The sequence below is a fragment of the Ambystoma mexicanum genome, chromosome 1p, assembly GCF_040938575.1.
Source record: "Ambystoma mexicanum isolate Mex_15411 chromosome 1p, UKY_AmexF1_1, whole genome shotgun sequence".
Lineage (NCBI taxonomy): Eukaryota > Metazoa > Chordata > Amphibia > Caudata > Ambystomatidae > Ambystoma > Ambystoma mexicanum.
In genome coordinates this window covers 1,130,607,235-1,130,630,658 of record NC_090921.1, presented here as the reverse complement: position 1 = coordinate 1,130,630,658, position 23,424 = coordinate 1,130,607,235, and the positions used below count along the sequence as shown (strand labels likewise).

The 23,424-nt window shown below is 48.1% G+C and overlaps 1 protein-coding gene across 3 annotated transcripts in view; it reads left to right on the top strand.

The window, feature by feature from the left end:
• Window positions 1–20,655, top strand: part of LOC138449676 (sialic acid-binding Ig-like lectin 13) — a 496,560-nt gene extending 475,905 nt beyond the window's left edge. For 2 of the 3 annotated variants that reach the window (XM_069604788.1, XM_069604789.1), the window contains exon 10: window positions 19,543–20,655. In XM_069604788.1, the coding sequence (XP_069460889.1) occupies window positions 19,543–19,644 (102 nt within the window). In that variant the 3' untranslated portion in view covers window positions 19,645–20,655. The remainder of the gene's footprint in view (window positions 1–19,542) is intronic. The other variant, XM_069604787.1, reaches the window with a different exon arrangement.
• Window positions 20,656–23,424: the final 2,769 nt, after the last annotated feature.

Below are 23,424 nucleotides of genomic sequence, written 5' to 3'. Positions count from 1 at the left end.
TGGCACAATGCCGAATGCGGAAGCGTGAACTAACTTAGACTGGCTAGACCCTGATGCACCAGCGCTGACATGCCTGACTGAGGGATATGAATGCGCGTGAACTACAGAATGGAAGGGAGTTGTAGTTCGTAGCGTGTGTAGCCGAACAGAATGCAGGAAGTGCCTTGCACATGAAGGCTTTCTATTAGGAGTGTAAAAACAAAGTAGAGTGTCAAAAGGAAATAGCCAAGAACACAATTCAGCAATAAGATGCAAAGTTTTTTAAAATGAACACAATTTCAACAATTATTTTAAAATCAAATCTAGATGTTAAATAATCTAAAATTCCTTACTAAAAGCTTATCAACAATGTATCAGTCTACAATATCAGCAAGTACTACAGGTCAGTGCACGGCACAAGCAGGGTTTAAATACCAGCTGAGACTGGCAAGACCTTGACGCGCCGGCGCTGAGGTGCCTGACCGAGGGATATGAATGCATGCGAGAAAGGAAGGGTAGCGTGTGTAGCCGAACAGAATGCATGAAGTGTCTTGCACACAAAGGCTTTCTATTGCGAGTGTAAAAACAAAGTAGGGTAACAAAAGAAAGCAGCTAAGAGCACAATTCAGCAATAAGAGGCACAGATTTTAAAATGAGCACAATTTCAACAAATATTTTAAAATCAAATCTAGATGTTAAATAATCTAAAATTCCTAATTAAAAGCTTATCAACAATGTATAAACAGGCCGATTCATGGAATAAACGTGCGCCGGAAAGGGGAGCTCAAGCGTTAAAATCACAGCGCAAGCGTTAAAATCGCAGCGCACGCATGCCAAAGCCGCGCAAATCGATTCATGGAATTCAGTGCGCGTGTAAATCCTGGGATGTGCGCTAAAATCGTGGATGGTGCATGTGGGCGCACATGTCACTAAACCGCGTGCGCTACGCACACAGGGAAAGCGAACATAGCGCAGCGCACACAAGAAAAGTGGGCAGAACACGGGGCGTAACACGCGGAATGGGGAACAACGGATGAAAATGTGGGCGTTACGGGGGAAGTACAGGAGGTAAATGCTCGCAACGGCCACACGCACGCTAACAACACATATTCATGGAATCGAACAGGGGAAATGCGTGCGCCAAAAAAGACGCGCTAATCCGGAAACACGTACGCCAGCAGGAAGCAGGCGTAAGCGGCCCCGGACAGCATAAAAGTGCGCGCAAACAACAAACAAGCTCTGACGCTACGATGAATATACCCTTCCTCACAGCAGTGGTCGTGGGACAACACAGGAGGAGGAGGATAGCCAGGCCCCACATTTTTTTACCCAGGACCAGCCTTTTTGGGATGCCTGATGACCAGGTGTATGGGAGGTACAGGTTTCCACCACACATAATCCTAGACCTGGTGAGGGAGTGGAAGGATGACCTCACATCACCCACCCTGTGCTCACAAGCACTGAGCCCCTTGGAAAAGGTGCTCAATGTACTGCACTTCTTGGCTACTGGTTCATTTCAGTGGACAAGTGCCATAGTGGGGGGGAGGTGTCACAGGCCACGCAGTCGCGGTGCCTTCACCAGGTGTTGGCCATCATGACTGCACGCCCCTCAGTCCGCAGGCACATATAAATGCCCGGAACACCTGCAGAAAGGCAGGCCGTGGTCCAGGACTTTTACGGGGTGGCACACTTCCCCAAAGTGCTAGGTACCATTGATTGCACCCATGTGGCTCTACGTCCTCCCGGGGCCACTGAGCACATCTTTCAAAACCGCAAGCACTGGCATTCAAGGTAGTATGTGATGCCAAGGGAATCATCACTTCAGTATATGCCAACTATCCAGGGTCAAGCCATGATAGTTTCATATTCAGAATTTCACCCCTAAACCGGGACCTGGAAGCTGGGCGGCATGGCGACACATGGCTCAATGGTGAGTATAAATGCCTCTGCACATGCATGCATGTCAGACACTGAGTAATGTGAAAACCACCCCACTAATGATAGCCATTATCACCTCCCCAGGGGACAGTGCCTACCCGAGCACCTAGATGATGACGCCAATTCGGAACCCCACCACACCACCCGATGTAAGACACAACACAGCCCATATTGCAACGCGGGGCATAGTGGAGCGCACATTCGGAGTGCTCAAGTCACACTTTCGCTCCCTTGACCGCTCTGGTGGGCAGCTGCTATATGCGCCTCCAGTAGTGTGCAGGATCATAGTGGCAGCATGTGTCCTGCACAACGTTGCAACCCGGCAGGGCGTGCCGGTGGACATGGTGGTGCCCCCACAACCCCAACCACATGCACGGCTGCTGCGCATGGGAGGTGAAAGGGCACGTGGTGAGGCAGCCCGTACCCAGCTTGTGGCAAATTACTTCACCTAAAATCCCACCCCTGCGGCGTGCACACAGCCCTGGCACATACCAGCTGACAATCAGTGATGATGACAAATGGGACAGTCAACTGTCACAACCATACCAGCCTGAGAGTGTTCACCTGGAAGTGTTACATTGTGTGCATCCCTAGCTACTTAAAGACACCCAATGCTCTGTCACAAAAATACACACATTCATACAGCATGAACAACTACCCCCTAGAAAAATACCACATCAAAATGGTGCCATGTCACCCTACCCCTCCCCATCTCAGCAACCCAACACATCATGGCATAGCATGCAATGTGAAAGCAACCAAATTAATGCACAACACATGACACAAGTGTCACAAAGTGCACTGTCCCTAATGGAAACAGGCCACAGACAATATGCTCTTAGTAATCAATAAGAAACAGCACACATTAACAAATACTTACCAGCAACACAAAACATCAGTACAGGATGAAACAGTGGCAATATACGACAGTTAAAAATTAAAGTACTGCATACAACATTAACTGCATCTGCAAAGGTGATGGGCTTGTTAAGACATGAAGAAGCTACATGTATATAAGGATAAAGACATGGATGCACAAGCAAATATCAATCCACCATGCAATGGAGAATCAAACAACAATCCCCACTAGGGATGTACACACAGTTTTGACTACAGACTGCCCACACAACTCATGGGAGCCCAATGTCACTGTGTAAGTTACTGTCACTTGGTCACACCCTTTGCAAGCCCATGGAAAGGCGAAGCAGGAGGGGTGTGCGTGCCAGGAACCCAAGCATCTAACCCAAAGACAGGACAAGCCTGCATGTGCCCAGCTGGAATACACAGTGGATGCCTATGGGAGCCACACAAAGCAACACATTGTAAAAAAATAAAATAAATAAAAATCAAAAATGGCCATGTGTGGACCGGGGGAAAGAGGCCACCCAGGAGGGACGAGGTACAGGGTGCACCCCAACATCCACATGCGTGGATGTTGAGAGAAAAAAAAAACCTCCATGGGCTCATGGCCTGCACGGCTACGCTACAGTGGGAGAACTGTCGTCGCTGTCATCACCCTCTGCTGCTACATCAGGAGGTGGCCGTGATATGTGAGGCAGACCACGCAAAGCCCTGGTATGGTCCTCCATGGCAGCAAGCATGCAGGTCTGGAAGGTTTGGTTCTGGAGGATAATGGAACGGAGATCCCCATGCAGCACCTCACGGGTAGCACACATTTCTGCCTGCATGGCTTTGAGTGATGCCAGGATCTCCTGAAGGGTTGCCTGGAGCTCAGCTGACAGTGTACGTGTCAGCTGCTCTAGCTGCTGTTCTGCCCTTGTACTCCGGGACACCTCAAGTTCACCCAGAGTATCTCTGAGGGACCTGTGTTCTAACCTGAGGGCTTCCCTGTGGGCCTGTGACAATACAGAAATGGCTGTGCGCAGAGTCTCCAGACCAGCACATCGTCCCTGTCAGACGCCAACATGTCCTCCCTGTGTGAGTGGCAAATGGAGTCTGTTGCCTGCTGCTGGAGCTCCATCTGCCTTTCAGGGAGGAGAATGGAAGTGGCCACCCTATCCATTGCCTGAGCCATAATTTCGCACGATGCCCCCTGTTCTGCTGCTATACTGTACATGGAGTCCTCCCACGCAGTATTGCCTGGTGGCGCACTGCCACCGCGTTGGCGGGCACCACACCTGTTTGGGGCAAGGCAATGTGCACCTTGCTGTGCTGGCACTGCCTGAGGCTGCAGGACTGCATTCCTCCTTTGATCTACTGGCCCAGGAACAGGAGCAAATATTGTGGAGTGTGACCCTGGATCTGTAACCACCACAGGTGGACTTTCCAACACTGAAATCCCCATAGAGGGGTCTAACCCCGGTGCAGGTGGGTTGGACAGAACAGCATCCCTGCCAGAAACACTCACTTGCAACGGCACATATGTCTCAATGTCCGATTCAGCACCTGATTCATAGACGTCTCCGGAGGTGTACCCAGAGACACCCATGGACAGCATGGTCTGTAGGAGAAATGGGTTTTCACCCACCACCACCCCACATCCTCCACTGGTGCCCGGTTGTGGCTGTGATTCCTCCTGGATCTGCACCATCTCCTCCTCCTCAACAGTAGCAAGTGCCTCATCACCTGCAAAAACATGACAGATAACAAATGGAAACAGGCATGAGCACCATAGCACACACACATATGCCTGATGAGGCAGAGATCCAGTAAATAAATGACACATGTCTCACATGACAATAACCCTGGCATGCATGCACTGTCAATGAGTTGGAAGGGGAGGCAAAAAGCAGACACTGAGGACTCCAAGATGGAAAAGCAACACATGTGCTGCAAGCTGAATAGCACCGGCATCACACATTAGCCTGTGAGTGGCATGTCCAATACACATACATGACACATGCCAGCACACAGATGGCACGTAGCATAGCCATGGTACATTTGGCAAGTACAGCCATATGGTAGGAAATAAGTACTGTCACCCATCCACGTGAGATGGACATCATGAGATAAAACATGCAAAATAGTGTGACAAAACACGCATGTGCCACACGCTGCAACAAATCCAGTGTTCACTGATGCAGTGATGGCAGGCACATGGATACATCAATGGTTGGTCACTTCAACATCACAGAAGACAACAGTCATGATCAACATTCAAAAGGGGCCAAAAACTGATTGTGTGCAGCCCATTACTCAATCAGCCTGAATGGTTAAATCATTCCCATAACAAGGTAATAAATGTGGGCCATTGTGGGGTGTAATCTATGACTGAAGTATGTTAAATTTGTGGTAATACGGCAAAAGAATGTGTGGTAAAAATGGCAAGGATGAAAACAATCAGGCTGAATGAACAGGAAAACATTTTGAACAATGTTGTTGCAAGATGACAGTTGAAGGTCAACTGCAGTAATCAGGTGCAAATTGGCAACTGTGGTCAGAAGGGATACTGTCATACCCAAACCCAAAGCCGTGGAATGGTTTGGAGGGACCACATGGGTGAACCATACCAGTCATGACTACACAGCCTCACCTGGCACTCAATCAGAACACATCACCCAAGCAACATACACATGGATTGCACACATATGCATGGGCACTCACCGGACAATGCTTCAAGATCTGGTAGGTCTCCCACGCCTCGGATCTGATCCTCTGTGATGAAGCCTCCAGCGACAGACTCATGTTCAGTGAGTTGGTCGTCCTCTGGTGGAGACCCACCGCCAGTCACCAGAGTAGAGGCATGATTGGAAGCCAGCTTGTTCTTTGCTCTGCGTTTCAGGTCATTCCACCGCTTAGAGCAATCATCAGCTGTGCGCTTCACGAATCCAAGGGATCTAATGCAGTCCGCGATGGTCTGCCAGTGGGCCCTACGTTGAGCAGTCGTAGTCTTGCACCCTGCAGTCACCACCATTTCACGGCTATGTGCCAACACATGGGCCACAAGTGCATCTAGTTCGGCATCATTGAAACTAGGCTTCCTTGACGTGCCGGAGTGTGTAGCCGTGTCTGGGGTCCCAGCCTGTACTGCAAGAGCACCCTTCTTCTTCTTGGAAGGTGGTGTGGACCCTGAGTGGCTTACGCCGCTCTGGTTGGTAGGGGCAGAAGCACAGGTGGACTGAGCACTGGAAGTTTACAAGGGCACAATGACCAAAGGTCTCACTGCAGGCATTGGCTGCAGGGTGATGTTGGCAGGATCAACCTTGGTGTGACGGACTTGGACCGACACTGTCCCAGCTGGGAGACTCAGAGCTGGGGTGGATTGAGCTGCAGCTGCCCCTGCAGCCTCCTTACCCTGGCTACTTGGGGCAGCAGATGACATTGCTGCCCCAGATGCACGTGGCCTGGTGACAGCAACTTTCACCGCCATACGTGGCTTAGACTTGGTGACACGGAAGTCAGCTTGGGAGTCATCCTGTGCCGGTTCAGTTGACAATATGGGCTGGTTTAACAAGGGCTGAGCTGGGATGGTGTCAGCTACATTTCCCCCAACCATTGGGTGGGGTGTATAGGTGTCCCCGATTGGTCCTCCACACACTGGCCTCTTGAGCCACCCTGCACATCCTGGCCACGTCCCCTACCGCGCACACCTCTTTCAGCTCGCCCACCTTTGCCTCCCTTACTGCTTAGTTGCCTCCCAACCATGGCACTGATGATGTTGTGTGTATGGGAGTTGCAGTTAACAATTGTCCTGGGCAGTTGGGGTAAAAAGGGTAGGGTACTAGATGGAACTCATACCCTAGTGCTCTAGCAAGGCTGTCTGTGGCCCCTGGGGGAAGATGCGCGCAATGCACAGGCACCCCAAAAACAATATTTAACGTGCACGCAACACCTGGTAGACCACGTGTGTGGAAAAATGAACCCGCACTCCGCTGTGGCACCCAGAAACACAAAAATAAGTGTACGCGTGATACACGCAGCCTACAATGACCTCTGAGGGGGTACGCGACACACGGGGGCAAACACAGTTGGAAAATTCGTGCACGACTCACCGTCTGCCGGGAAAAAGAACGTGAAAAAGATGCACGTGTGTGCATTGGCAACACCCCCGCCAAAAGAAGAATTGAACGCTGTCTGAGTAAACAGGGAGTTCTAACTGGAACCGTTGTAAAGTAATTGCGTGTGAACCGACAAGAAGTACAAGAATCACCCGCTCGCTCTCCACAAAAAGCACGTACGAGGAAATGGCATCATACGTGTGCCTTTTGAGCCAGCCCACACGTGCAACGTCACTTGCGCGCGTACGCGCTAAGGGTCTTTCCTCCAATTGCACATTGACGTGTTGTTTTTCACGTGCTGATTCACTATGCACCCGTGTTGAGGGAAACGCCTGAGCGCGTTACGTCACAGACGCGCTTACGTGCTAAGGGCCTTTCCTCGAATTACACGCTGACATGCAGTTTTTTCACGTGCCAAATCACTCTGTATCAAGCTGGCCACGTGACAACACACAGAACACCACGCTCCTGCCCAAAAGGCCATTTTCCTGCCCCCAAAGCACGCTCCCACCTGCCATCTGCTGCTGCCTGCCTGCTGCCCACATGCCCTGCTATTTGGTGCCTGCACGTCAGCCATCTGCAGTGGTCCAGTTGCTGTGTCCACCCCTGCTGGAACAGAAGACTCCCGACTGGGATACCATCGCTCCACTGCCCAGCCCCAGGACCCAGTTGCCCGCCCACACCTGCCTCGGGGGTCGCCATGTCGGGGAAAACACCATCCGAGACCACTGGCAACCCCCAGCCAGAGAGGCAGAGAGCTATCAGCTTCACCGATAAGGAAGTTGGTACCCTGGTGGAGCAAGTTCTGGGGCATTATGATGCCCTCTTCACACCATTGCACGCCAACAAGGAAGGACGGGAAAGGATGTGGGAGGACGTAGTGGTTGCCATCCATGCGGAGGGGGTGGCAACCCGCGACATCAAACACGTCCGGAAGCACTGGGAGGACTAGAGGTCCAGGACCCTCAACAAGGCCTGGTGCCTCTTGAAGGCAGAGGATGCAGAGGGGTGCCAGGTCAGCCTGAACAACATCCAGATGAGGGTCCTGGAACGCATAAACCCAGCGCTCCACGCCCAGATCCTTCAGAGGCAGACCCGTCTGGAGTTGAGCGGTAAGTGGCCATGCATTGCTGTGTGAAACAGGGCATGTTGCAGTGTGCTGGTAGTCAGCTAATTGCCTGTATGTGTGAAATAGGCCATGTATGGATGTGTGTGTGCAGGGACATCATGGTGCTGCATTTGAGACCAGTCATGCATGAACCACATGGATGGTGGATGTCTTCCAATGCAACATGGGGAGCAGCATGCGGAATGCACACATGAATGCATGCCTGTTCTTGGACATGGATGGGGTGTGAGAGATGGGTGCTGCTGTCATGGACATGTATGATGTACATGTCTGTGTGTCTGAGTAGCGTTTGTGTGACTTTGAAATGTCATGGATGCATGACACATGTCCGTGACGATGTGTTGATTCAGTAATGCAGTCTAGTCACCCTTGTATCCACTGTGTCTGTGGTGTACGCACCCTGACGCATGACCCTTTGGCCCTTTGGTGATGTGTGTGCATGGGATCAGTATGAGCCATGATGCATGTGAGTTTGAAGCCCACATTTATGTCAAGAGGCCCTTGTACATGGATGCTGATGTTGATTGCATGCAACTTGCCTGTTTCTGCATGTGTGTTGCCTGCATTGACCCATGTGTTGTGGGGGTCAGGATGGAAGTGACGTTTGACAGTGCCACTCATGTTCTATTGCTTCCTGTCTAGGGGACTATTGTACAGTACCCTGATGCTTGTGTTGTATGTCTCCCTCTACGCAGCGTCGAGTGAAGAAGAGGGCGGAGACGGTGCTGTGGAGCAAAACATCGGGGATGCCTCCACCGGGCGTCGACGCAAGGCCCAGCCACCCTCCCAGGAATTGCCATCATCCAGGAGCTAGGCGACTGGTGCTGCGTCTGCCACTATGGCTGCAGCGGAAGGGCCGGGTGAGCCCCCAACAGGGGCTTGCAATGGCATAAGATGGTGCGGAGCCATCCAGGTTGGTGGTCTACACAGAGAAGGAGGAGACCGCTACTGAGCCGCACATGGGGCCTGGTGGGGGTAGTACCACTGGTGCAAGTGGTGCAGTCCAGGACCAGGGACAGGAGGCAGCACAGGTCGCCATGGAGGGGCCTGTGCATGTCACTGTCCCTGACCCTGTGACTACACCACCATGCACCAGCAGGGATGCCCCATCCCAGGCATGTCCGCAGGTAGGGGGGAGGCCCACGTCATCTGGCACTTCACTACCTGCAGACGAGGAGACCCCTGACCGTATGGCTTCCATCCTGATTGGTGTCGCGTTGCACATGTGTGTCATTCGTGATGACGGCGTGCTTCCTGGGGGGACCACACACGCCATCATGGCACAGTTGGGAGGGGCCGTGGTCGGAGGGTCCCTACATGTGTCGAGCACTCTGGCGGCCCTCTCCTCCTCTGTGGAGACTATGCGCCAGTCATTCTCCCTGCCGTCTTCCGGCCCAGATTCCACCAGGGCCCCCTGTGGACCTGGCCCGACCAACGCAGCCAGCTTGGTGGAGCTCCCATCCCTGCCGCAGTTGGGAGTTGGAGGTCCAGCAGGGGTAGACACCCCACCAACTGGAGACCAGCAGATGGAGGATGTGCCGGCATCTTCAGGCAGGGCACAAGGACAGCAGCAGCAGGCTCAAGGTGGGAGCGATGATGGCTCGGGCCATCAACATCAGAGGGGCAGGCATCGGCCAGAGGGCAGGAGGACCCTGGAATGGGAGTGTCTTCTGTGTCTGTGTGGCAGCAGTTGGGCCAGCAGATAGATGCGGAGCGGCGGCGGGCGGAAGAGGCGCGGCTCACCATGGTCAGGGCAGAGTTCTCCATGCGGCGGGCGTTGAGGCGGGCTGAGTGCCTCGAGGCAACTCGCAGGGAGTTGGAACAGGCCATGACTGCATCCCTGCAAGACCTCGGGGCCAGGGCAGAGGCCCGCTTCTGGGACATCGACATGGAGTTCGATGTCCCCCCATGAGTGGGTGGGGGGACATGAGTCGGGGGCTGCTGGTAGGTGCCTGTCACTGCTGGGTGGGTGAGTGGGTGGGGGGACATGAGTCAGGGCCTGCTGGCAGGTGCCTGTCACTGCTGGGTGGGTGAGGGGGTGGGGGACATGAGTCCGGGCCTGCTGGCAGGTGCCTGTCACTGCTGGGTGGGTGGGGGTGCAGGGGGACATGTGTCAGTGCTCACTTGTGCATGATGACATGTGGGCTGGCTGGGGGGCATGGCCAGGGTGGATGGGCTGCCTGCGGGGCATTGCCAGGGGTGCAGGGTAGTCCCCTGTGTTGTGGGCTGACTGCAGGGCCTGGGGAGGGGGGAGAGGGCACACCTGGGAGGACTCACACTGCCAATTCATGTTGGGGTACACCAGGAATACACGTACCCCGTGACAGCGAAAACGCGTGTTAAACTCCCGCGCAGCCCACGAATACACATACCCCGCTCGCACAAGGCCTATCGCGTGTGATTCTCCACGCGCACCCCTGAGAATACATGTATCCTGCTCCCCAAGCCCTATCGCGTGTGATTCTCCACACGCACCCCAAAATACACGTACTCTGCTCGCACAAGGCCTAGCGTGTGTGATTCTCCACGTGCACCCCCGAAATACATGTACCCCGCTCGCACAAGGCCTATCGTGTGTGATACTCCACGCGCACCCCTCAGAATACACATACCCCGCTCCCCAAGCCCTATCGCGTGTGATTCTCCATGCGCACCCCCGAAATACACATACCCCGCTCGCACAAGGCCTAACGCGTGTGAAACTCCATGCGCACCCCTAAGAATACACTTACCCCACTCATACAAGGCGTATCACATGTGATATTCCACGCGCACCCCTCAGAATACACATACCCCGCTCCCCAAGGCCTATCGCGTGTGATTCTCCACGTGCACCCCCGAAATAAACATACCCCGCTCACACAAGGCCTATCGCATGTGATTCTCCACGCGCACCCCCGAAATACACATACCCCACTCCCCAAGGCCTATCGCGTGTGATACTCCCCGCGCACCCCTCAGAATACACGTACCCCACTTCCCAAGGCCTATCACGTGTAATTCTCCACGCGCACCCCCGAAATACACATACCCCGCTCACACAATACCTATCGCATTTGATTCTCCATGCGCACCCCCGAAATACACGTTCCGCGCTCCCCAAGGCCTATTCCGTGTGATTCTCCACGTGCTCCCCCGAAATACACATACCCCGCTTACACAAGGCCTATCGCATGTGATTCTCCACGTGCACCCCCGAAATACACGTACCCCACTCCCCAAGGCCTATCGCATGTGATACTCCCCGCGCACCCCTCAGAATACACGTACCCCACTCCCCAAGGCCTATCACGTGTGATTCTCCACGCGCCCCCTTCGAAAATACACATACCCCGCTCACACAAGGCCTATCGCATGTGATTCTCCACGCGCACCCCCGAAATACACGTACCCCGCTCCCCAAGGCCTATTGCGTGTGATACTCCCCGCGCACCCCTCAGAATACACATACCCTGCTCCCCAAGCCCTATCGCGTGTGATTCTCCACGCGCACCCCTGGAATACAAGTAACCCGCTCCCCAAGGCATATCGCGTGTGAATCTCCTCGGAATACACGTACCCCACTCCCCAACGCCTATCGCGTGTGATTCTCCACGCGCACCCCCAAAATACACATACCCCGCTCGCAGAAGGCCGATCGCGTGTGGTTCTCCACGCACACCCCTGCAATACACGTAACCCGCTCCCCAAGGCCTATCGCCTATCTCCCCGTGCACCCCCCAAATGCACTGTCCCAGCCCTGTGAACTGGTGCAGGGTTAGCGTGGCCCTTTGCGCTGCATTGGGGATTTCAATGCCTTTTCCTTGCGCAAGGGGCGTTCTTGGGGGCGTAACTGGCGCTGCGGGATGTTCTCTGCGCCAGCACTCAAAATGGCTTGGATATTCCTTGAATACGCGGTGCACCAGAATGCTGTTTAGCGCACACGGCTTGCGCAAGCTGGCGCACGTTAGCATTCTGCGCTGCTCGCGTGCGCTGCCTCTGCACTGAAATCTATGAATTACCCTGAAAATCTACAAGATCAGCAAGTACTATGGGTCAGCGCACGGCACAAACAGGTTTTAAATACCAGCAATATTGCGCACCAGTGCAGAATTAGATGCATTTAGGCTCAGGTCTTGACAACAAATCATCAACAGAAAAACTGAAGCAGAGGAGAAAGTAAGTGTGAGGCTAGCAGAAAAGATAGGTTGTGATACATGTAATGTGCACTTTCAGTTAAAGCGAGCAGCTTCAACGTTGCAGGATGCAGGATGCAACGTTGAAGCTGCTTGGTTTGGTGTAAATGAAAGTGTTCATATACACCCGTTTGTTGTATATGAACGCTTTCATGTACACCAAAGCAAGCAGCTTCAACGTTGCAGCAACGTTGAAGCTGCTTGCTTTGGAGTACATTAATGTGTCCATATACAACACAGGTGTATACGGACACTTCCATTTACACCAAACAAGGCTTCTTGTGGCACTCCTCCAGTTTAACGGCACCAAAAGGGTGCCGTATATGTGCACTAGAATGCACATGTTAAACTGGAGGAGTGCCACAAGAATAGGCTTCCAAAAAGCCAGTTTACAAATGTGGCGGTTGCTCGGTTGGTTTCCAACCCATCCTAGCAACCGCCACATATATTACGAAAGTGGCGCATTCCTTCCGACTTCGGAAGAATGCGCCACCTTCAGAATAGGTTGTTAACCCTTTTAACGTCTTTTTCGGTACTTAACACCTTGATGAGAATCGGGTCCTGAGGCACTTACCTGTATTCAAAGGGTGCCTGGTTTTTGAGCAGTAGACCCACAGATATTTGCAGATGTCCTCTGGGAAGATTCACCCAGGCTTTTGCAGATTTCATAATAAAATCAAAAATAAAAATACCAGGACATAAACATTAACACCTCAGAACGGATTCTACGGTACTAAAAATACGTTGTTGGGAAATACCAAAATGGCTTACTTTAACTAGATAATTAAAAAATAATTTCTTCTTGATGCCAGCATTTTATAATCTAATGAAAGAATGCATAATGCAAGCAAAGGAATCCTGAATCCTGTTGCAAATGACAGTCAAGCGCTGAACCAAAAGGTTAACTATAATATCAAGCAGAATGGGGAGACACTTCCTACTTTTGGGGCTGCCAGAGATTCCTCATTTCCCCACATCGACAGTTATTTACTGATGTCTTACACCAAATGCTATCAATACCAGTTTCCCATGCACTAGCACTTTAACCACTTTGAGGATAAGCACTGGCTCCTGAGATTTCAATAATATACACACAGGCACCCGATGAGCTCACACATTTTCTGTTTAACAACAACATAGTGACATGCCCTGTCATGAGCAAGACAGCGCAGACACTGCTTGCATGAAGGCATGCCAGTAGCAAAAAAGTAACAGTGGCTGCAACCATTCTAAACCATAACTAACATCACTTACCACAATGTGAATTTATGTTAGCAATATTGCTTTGGTCAAATCATTGTTGTTCCACTTGCTAGGGTGCCACATTCATTGCTATCACCCCAGGAGTATGCAGGTTTCAACTGCAGATCCTGCACAGACTCAAAGAGACCATGTACTAGACATAAAGTACCATGACTCCAAAATTACAACTGCACAGAGCCTTTTAGAGTGGGTATTAAAGCTTGCCTAAAATGCACACCAGAGATTTGTCAAAAACAAGTCCTAGCTCAGATATAAAGTCTGGAACCTAGGGATTGGCAGAGTAGTAAAGAACATGATAGTAATGTATGTCATAGTCATACTCAGCTAACATTGGCATGTGATCTTTCTGGGGTTCTTCAGGTCCAATACATCAATGGTATGACAACTGAGACCTGCATACCCAAACTATTGCTGTTTGCAACCCTAGGCTGATGTGGAAGATGCTTCTTCCAGAAAATGCATTCTGGGGAAACGGCAGATGCAAGAGCAATATTTGAAGTCTTTTCAAAATCTCTGAAAGGAGCTGGTCAATCCGGATGCAGTCTCTTCCTCTCCTGTTCCCTTCCAGGCCCTGTCCTCTCGTTTCACTACTTAAACTCAGGACATCCTGTCCACCCTCTCTTCCTCCACCTCCTCTTCCTCCTCCTCCTATACCACTCCTGACCCATCTCAGGCCATCTCTCTTAGGCCTTTCTCCTCCTTTCCTCTGTTCACCACTGACAATGTTTCTAGACAAGTCCGACCTATGAAAGTCTCGTCAAAGCAGGTTCTCCCCTACTCATCCAGAACAATCAAGAACCACATCGACACCCTTTCTCCAGCCTTGGCTGATTTCTGCAATCACTCCTTTGCCACTGGAACCTTCCCCTCCCCCTTAAGCACTCTCTTGTGCACCCCCTTTTAAAGAAGCACTCAGCCGATCCTTCCTCTCTGGCTAATTATCACCCGATCTCCATCACTCCTTTCCTGGTAAACTCTTGGAAAAGCTGGCCATCTTTCAGATTAATCTGCATACTGAATCTGTTGGTTGCCTCCATGACCACCAGTTTGGCTTCCGAGCTGCCAGCATGGAAACTGCTCTCATGAACACCCGTGTAGATGCTTCTCAATCTTGACTGGAAACTCCCTTCTCCTCCTCCTTATCCTCTGCTTTTGGCATGGTCAACCATGGCATCCTGCTCAATCGTCTCAGTGACAACCTTGATATTACTGATCAGGCCCTGGCCTGGTTGACCTCCTTTCTCACCGACCGACCCTCTCAGGTCCAACTGGGTTCTTTCCTCTCTTCTATCTCTCTTTCTACTTGTGCTGTTCTCTCTCTCCCTGGCTCTTCAACCACATCTTGGCACCTCTTGCCCACAGCATACCTACTTTTTGCTCCAATTTTCAATGTTATGCAGATGACACTTAGCTCTCTTTCAGGCTCCCCTCAGCCACCTCTTCTTCTTCTCTCATACCAGACTGTCTGGCCGCAATTCAGGAATGGTGTGCCACCAATGATCTCTGCTTTAATCCCAGTAAGACTGAGATCCTCCTGATTGGGACACCCGCCCCTCCTTTCCTCTCTCTCTGTCTCTTTGGCTGCTGACTCTGGTCCCTCTTCCTGATCCTTCCTGTGAGGCTAAGAACCTTGGTGTCATCTTCAACTCCACCATCTCTTTCTCTCCTCACATCTCTGACGTCTCTACAAAGTCAAACTATCAGATTTTCCTCCTCAGAGGTGTTCTTCCTTTTCTCACTTTCCGCCAGAAGGTCACTGCCTCTAGAACAATGGTCCTCTCTAAGCTGGACTATTGCAACAGTCTCTTTCTAAATCTTCCTGCCTCAACTCTTTGACTTTTACAACTTATCCAAAACAAGACTGTGAGACTTGTCCTTGGCCTCAAGCTCCAAGATCGTATCTCTCCAGCTCTGAAATCTCTTCACTGTCTCCCCGTGGATGCAAGGATAAACTTCAAGACCCTCTGCATCCAAAAGGCTTTCTGGGGACTAGGACCGCTCTACCTCCAACTTTCTCTTCCAAAACATCTTCCTTCTCGTGCTCTCAGCTCATCCACCTCCAACTCTCTGAGGGTCAGACACTTCTCCAAGCAGAGAGTTAGGGGCAGATCTATCGCCTCTGCTGCAGCCTCCTTCTAAAACAGCCTCCCGGCCTCTCTCAAACTTGAGCAGAGCCACCTCAGATTGTAGAAGCAACTGAAGACCTTCCTTTTTGCTTCCGCTTTCTCTCTTCCTCTCCCCTGCTGATGCACCTGACTTTTCCGTGCACTGGTCACCTGGTCACCCTCTGAACTTGGGCCCAGGCTTCTGCATGTCCAGTTGACCTTGCACTGCCTCTGGGGTCCCCAGCACTTAGGGTCTGTATCTGCAACCCCACAGTCCCTTCTTTCTGCACGTATGAGCCACCCGCTGACTGCACTTGTGAGTTAACTGCACTCCCCTTCTCTTTTCCCTGCACTTGGGCGATCTGAATGACACACGGCCTAGTAAGATCCTTATTTTGTCCTCCATCTGTTTCCCCCTCCTTGTTTTCTTGTGCCTAGAAACACTTGCGTACAGGTGCTTTTTAAATGGAACATCATATCATATCTTCCAGGAAATATTGTATGTCCAAGATCCCTTTCTCTATGTTCATGATGAATGACTTGGCAAGATGAGAAAAGGTTAGGGCCATGCAAGTAAAAAGCTGAATGGAAAACACTCTATGTGAGTGATAAGGAGACAGAGAAGGGCATAGGCAGAAAACTGTGGCAAAAAGCAAAGTGACAGCATGCAAGCAACAGCAGCACAGCTTCTTTCTGGGACCAGATCAAGATGTATGTGTATTTGAAATTACGAAAACAATCAATAGATGAGAAATGCTGTTACTTAAAATGAATTAAAAGAAATGTATGTTTATAAACCACAATTAATTTGGATTTCTGGACAGGTAAATCATTTATGATTGAACAGAGAGTTATTTTTTAAATATAATTACTTCTTCGGAATGTATTTATCATTATAAGGTTGGATTCTTTTCACAGCACACCAACCCTAACTTCCGGGACAAGAAAAAAGTAATTTTTAGTCTGAAAATTCTGTTTGACTTAAAATAACAAATCAAATGTGTCTACATAAAAGAAATATAGCCTGCCTCTTATTATCTCACCAATGTTTACATTCACAATAGACACAAGCATTCATACATAAATCAAAACTGGATTACTATCCTACACAAAAGAATGACATCCTCAACATGCAAATTGTCCTCAATGTCAAATTCAACAAGATGAACTGTTCTTAGAATAACATTTAAAGTAAAAGACTTCCCTTAGTTTTCTCTGAAACCGTCAACAAGTGTTGGCAGCACAGAACAATATTGGCTTTATATTGAAAAAAATGTCTGTATGACATTTTGGACACTATTGATTTCCAGCTCAGCCATGGAGAAAACTATGTTTGGTAGGGTTGCCTTGAATTCACTTATTTTAAAGGTTTGAGTACTGGGTAGCAGCTTTAATTTGGAGAGGAATATATGTAGAAGGATTAAAGGGTCACATGAGCATGAGATCATAATAGAAAAAGAAGAGGAATTACAAATTAACTTAATTGGCATTATGAGTTTAATTAAGGCAGAATCCTTCTATGTCTGGACAGTCACATGACAAAGGGATGTTGATTAGTTCCATTGACTTTTTTTCTTGCAAATGATGGGAAGAAACAAACCTTCTTCTTGTTCCACTATTCATGATTTTTCTTTTATGCAAACTATGGTTTTAACAGGTTTAGAAATTCCCCCATTTAGTGGCACAAATTGTAAACAGAGTTCCCCAAAATATTTCAGTTTGCTTTTTTGAATTCAATTAATTCTTGGGACATTTATCTACATTCTGTGGGGTTATTGTACTCCTTTCTGGTTTGTCTTTTAAATGCCTAAGACAAGTATGGACATCGACAGCTCATGACAACTCCTTACCAGGCAGGTTCTTCTTAGGCAATCTGATTCTGTTTTAGGAAAGACTTCTGCGTTCAATCCACACTGGAAAATGCCTTCTTAAGGAAAATGTCCATCAGCTCCATCCAGATTGAGCCCCAATACTCTTTTCTCTTTTTTCTATCAGGCAGGCTCTTTTCATTTGGCCCTTTCCCCAAAACTCTCCCTCTCTTTATGTTCTTGACTTTAAATGGCCAGTAAACCAATGCACATCATTTTACACTGCAATTTTTGTTTGGTAGAGGGTTCTCTCCAATTACTCACATCAACAAGGGCCATCCTTTTTGCTTTGATTATTCCAATGAATTTTAAAATGTCATAAGGGGATGTTTTTAGCTGTGATTAAGCGTACCCCTCGGGTATCAAATTGGACTGAAATATTTTTTTTCCATATAATGTATGGACCTTTGCCATTAAAATTAATTGTATATTCAAAATCACAAGAAAAGTCTGAATTCAAAACATCCTTTATGTTTCTGTGGCTTCATGCATATTAATACATTTTAGCATATCTTTGTTATATATAAGTGACTGGGCCCACTCCGCTAAACTCAAATTTACTGAAAGTTTTTAAACCTATGGTTTGTAAGGCTGCACATAATTACATGTTTTGCTGGGTCTTGATATCAACAGAAAACATCTTCTCAGGCAGTCATCCTATGAAACAAAAGAATACTTTTAATAAGCAACTTTCATGAAGCAGACACATAATGGTTGAGGTCTTATTGCTTTTCCAAGTCAGGGTCTAGGGTGTGTTCTATGCCTCAGCTAATTAAAGAGTCCATTACTGGCTGGCCACACATTCATCAATGTCATAAGAGGGTTTGATTTAGCAAAAATGAAAATAGTAGAACCATGGAAATCCTGAATTTGGAGTGCATTTCAAATTGTTCTTGTCTTTTACATGCACGCCTTTATCCTTTGTACACATAAGTATACCAATTAATCTCTTGTAATGACTTATTTCCAGTAACTGATAATATAACCTGTTTTACAGAAGTTGTTCCTCTTCAGAACAACCTTTTCAGAGTTAAAACTAAAGTGACCATGTTGAGGTTACATGTAAAAGGAAATTGGTCTCTTTGTGTAATGTTTACTGGTAATGACAATTTAATAAACATAGGGCTACCAAAAAAGTTACCTCGATCTCTCAGATAACTATTCGGTTTACCATTTCCTTTAAGTATGCAACAATTTACGTTCAATAAGTCTTCATGTACTTCATCCAACACAGATGCATAAATACACACACCTTTGCTTTAGCTTGTTAAACACTTGTCTTGTTATGTTTAACATTAAGGCACGCATTACTTCATAACAAATCCTCTCAAAATGCATATTGTTCAATGAAAAGCATTACATTACTATCAAATAATATCTAGAAAATGTAAGAAGCAGTCAAATAGCATCATGAGATTACTTATTTGTTTTGCTTACAGTTGTGAAATCAAACTATGTCATTGCTTATAAATTGACAACAAAATAAAATTAATTATTAAGTCACTGGAAAGGTGTAGCGGTAATTGTGTGAGTCAATTGTGAATAAAGGAATCTATCAGCATAGTTGCAACATCAGTCAATATGAAATATGTGTTTTCCTGGATCACAAAAAAGGTTAGATTAACATTGCTGGTCCTTTCAAAAAACAGGGTGATTGCGCCACATTATAATAAACAAGCCACTGAACAATTCCCGTTCTAGTTAAAGGGATAAATGGGTGCATTGGTTTTCCTAGCTTAGCATGGTTTGGTGTGATTGGAATTAGCTCTCATTACATAAAACATTTGGGAACACTGATCCAGAGTAACAAGAGGCAACAGTGGTGATGAATGGTAGTTACTATTTTATTGCCTTTAAGCACCTTGTAAAATGGTGTTGTGCCAGCAGGTGGCGGTAGTCCTCTGCCACTTAGAAGCAGAGCATGGTGATAGACAGTTGCAGAATTGGCAAGTGGATATGAAGAGCTGCTAACAAGGCAGATCAAGAGCAGGGAATCAAAAGGAGTAGCAATTGGAACTCTAGGGAAATTATCATTAGACCTAAATGAATATTAGAGCATAACTGCAATATTTTGAAATAATTGTGCATATTCGTCAGATTAATTTCCCTATTTTTTTTCCTTTTTAGTGTCTGAACATCCCTTCGAGTAATGAGGCGCGACAACCAGCAGTACCTTTCTTCCTGGAATATAATAGTTGTGACGAGGAAAACATTTATTTAAATTGCTAAACTTTCAAAATAGTTAGCATATTTTCAATAGAAGCAAAGTGCTACTGAACGAGATAAGAGGGGCTACTTTCACAGTGTAATCCAGAAGAACTATAACTGAGAGATCAGGGTGCTGTTCTCTGAGTGGTTCCTGAAAGATTTGCAATTGGATTGTTGCTGCAATTTTTTCTACACATATTGTTGTGAGATCATACTTTTGGAATGGTTCTCAGCATATATTGGCATCCCATGCAAGCCAGGATTGCTTTCACAGGTCAGTGACATTTTTACAAATGTCGGGATACTACTGAGAAGAAAGGTTCTCATGATACTGACCCAAATGAGCCCTACACTCTGCACAGGCAACATCTTGCGCATCACACAAATTTGAGGAAGACCCGAGTGGACAGATGATTTGCTGCAATCTCTGGAGAAACCTCGCAGAAGGGATAAAACTTGCTTCCAAACTGATGCCTTCCATGGTAAATCTCAAGACACATCTTTTTTAATGAGTCATTTTGCAGGAGAGCAATAAATAAAGCAGTGAGCACTTAACACATAAATAAACATAAAGATTTCGTTTGGGAAAACACTGTTTTTGCAGATTGCTGCATCGAGCTCTCCCTTTGTGCTGCTGTCTGCCCCAGTGGTCCACCTATTCTCCCATTTTCCGAGTATTTAATTCTCGAGTATTTAACTGAGTGCAACGTATGTTTGAAAACCAGGATGCCTCTTCTTTGAGTGTGCAGAGACACAAATGTATCTAAGAGTATTCTTAGCACACAGCTTTCACGAGTTGTGAGACAACTTTATACGAATTAAGTTCTAAGTGTTTTACCTCTTTTTCAAATGAAACCATTTTTAAACCGAGTTGCAATTCTTCTCTTCAGCTCGCTTCTCTTTGTGAATGCAGCGTTGGTTTCTCAGTGTGAGCTCAATGCTTCAGGAGTTATTACCAAATGCAAAATCGTTGGGCTTTGTTTGTGACTCTCTGTAGCTCATATTTTTTGTAGTGCCACATATCATTAGGATGAAGGGTTTTGCTTTCATCCCTACAGTATTTGTTCTTTGATCCAAATAGTATAGCTGTATTTGTTGCTCAGTTTATGCCAGTGTGCAGCAGATCATGATCCGCATTATGTACTGGAAGAAATTGTACACGGTGAGCATGAGAATACATGCGTATAATTTAGGATATATAATCACAAGCCGGTTTGGACTTGAACTTGGCTACTTGCATGCCCATTTGTAAGTGGGGGCACAAGTAGCTGCACCTGACCATATGATTTTAATGTGTGTGCATAAGATGACAGTTCTTGGGCATAACTTGGCCTTACCTGGCATAGGGCCATTTGCCTTGATCTAAGATGGCAGAACCTGGGCATGTGAAGCAGTACTAAGAAACGAAATGGTAATAATTGTACGTAATGGGATTAAATGGAAATGCCATATTATGATGGCAAGGTATCAATACATATGAATTCTAACCTGGTCCTAGGAAAGTGCAAGGTATCAAACCATATGAATTCTAACCTGGTCCTAGGAAAGTGCAAGGTATCAATACATATGAATTCTAGTTTTACAAAGGTAGCGGGCGCCCCTCTCTCGCAAGAACAGACATGATAACCTGTTCAGTGGTTATTAACCACTTGAGAGTTCGTAGCCACTGCTTTTACTCACTGTGCCTTTCACAGATGGGAAATATCCATTTGCATATCAGTCTTTGTCCTGCCCAGGGGCAGTCCAGCACCGAAATACAATGGCAACTCCAATCTGAACGAGAGTACCACCAGCAACCCCATACACGTGTTTCACCCTTGTTGGGGATCATCAGTGAGGTGAAGCTGATGCCTCTCTAAGCACAGTGAGAGGGAGACCACGTCTGGTTGCCCCCAGGAGACCTAGGGTTACCAATCCCAGGTTCCTTAAATAATAGTTTTACAAAGGTAGCGGGCGCCCCTCTCTCGCAAGAACAGACATGATAACCTGTTCAGTGGTTATTAACCACTTGAGAGTTCGCAGCCACTGCTTTTACTCACTGTGCCTTTCACAGATGGGAAATATCCATTTGCATATCAGTCTTTGTCCTGCCCAGGGGCAGTCCAGCACCGAAATACAATGGCAACTCCAATCTGAACGAGAGTACCACCAGCAACCCCATACACGTGTTTCACCCTTGTTGGGGATCATCAGTGAGGTGAAGCTGATGCCTCTCTAAGCACAGTGAGAGGGAGACCACGTCTGGTTGCCCCCAGGAGACCTAGGGTTACCAATCCCAGGTTCCTTAAACAATAGTTTTACAAAGGAAGCGGGCGCCCCTTTCTCGCAAGAACAGACATGATAACCTGTTCAGTGGTTATTAACCACTTGAGAGTTCGCAGCCACTGCTTTTACTCACTGTGCCTTTCACAGATGGGAAATATCCATTTGCATATCAGTCTTTGTCCTGCCCAGGGGCAGTCCAGCACCGAAATACAATGGCAACTCCAATCTGAACGAGAGTACCACCAGCAACCCCATACACGTGTTTCACCCTTGTTGGGGATCATCAGTGAGGTGAAGCTGATGCCTCTCTAAGCACAGTGAGAGGGAGACCACGTCTGGTTGCCCCCAGGAGACCTAGGGTTACCAATCCCAGGTTCCTTAAATAATAGTTTTACAAAGGTAGCGGGCGCCCCTCTCTCGCAAGAACAGACATGATAACCTGTTCAGTGGTTATTAACCACTTGAGAGTTCGCAGCCACTGCTTTTACTCACTGTGCCTTTCACAGATGGGAAATATCCATTTGCATATCAGTCTTTGTCCTGCCCAGGGGCAGTCCAACACCGAAATACAATGGCAACTCCAATCTGAACGAGAGTACCACCAGCAACCCCATACACGTGTTTCACCCTTGTTGGGGATCATCAGTGAGGTGAAGCTGATGCCTCTCTAAGCACAGTGAGAGGGAGACCACGTCTGGTTGCCCCCAGGAGACCTAGGGTTACCAATCCCAGGTTCCTTAAATAATAGTTTTACAAAGGTAGCGGGCGCCCCTCTCTCGCAAGAACAGACATGATAACCTGTTCAGTGGTTATTAACCACTTGAGAGTTCGCAGCCACTGCTTTTACTCACTGTGCCTTTCACAGATGGGAAATATCCATTTGCATATCAGTCTTTGTCCTGCCCAGGGGCAGTCCAGCACCGAAATACAATGGCAACTCCAATCTGAACGAGAGTACCACCAGCAACCCCATACACGTGTTTCACCCTTGTTGGGGATCATCAGTGAGGTGAAGCTGATGCCTCTCTAAGCACAGTGAGAGGGAGACCACGTCTGGTTGCCCCCAGGAGACCTAGGGTTACCAATCCCAGGTTCCTTAAAATTGTTTTACAAAGGTAGCGGGCGCCCCTCTCTCGCAAGAACAGACATGATAACCTGTTCAGTGGTTATTAACCACTTGAGAGTTCGCAGCCACTGCTTTTACTCACTGTGCCTTTCACAGATGGGAAATATCCATTTGCATATCAGTCTTTGTCCTGCCCAGGGGCAGTCCAGCACCGAAATACAATGGCAACTCCAATCTGAACGAGAGTACCACCAGCAACCCCATACACGTGTTTCACCCTTGTTGGGGATCATCAGTGAGGTGAAGCTGATGCCTCTCTAAGCACAGTGAGAGGGAGACCACGTCTGGTTGCCCCCAGGAGACCTAGGGTTACCAATCCCAGGTTCCTTAAAATTGTTTTACAAAGGTAGCGGGCGCCCCTCTCTCGCAAGAACAGACATGATAACCTGTTCAGTGGTTATTAACCACTT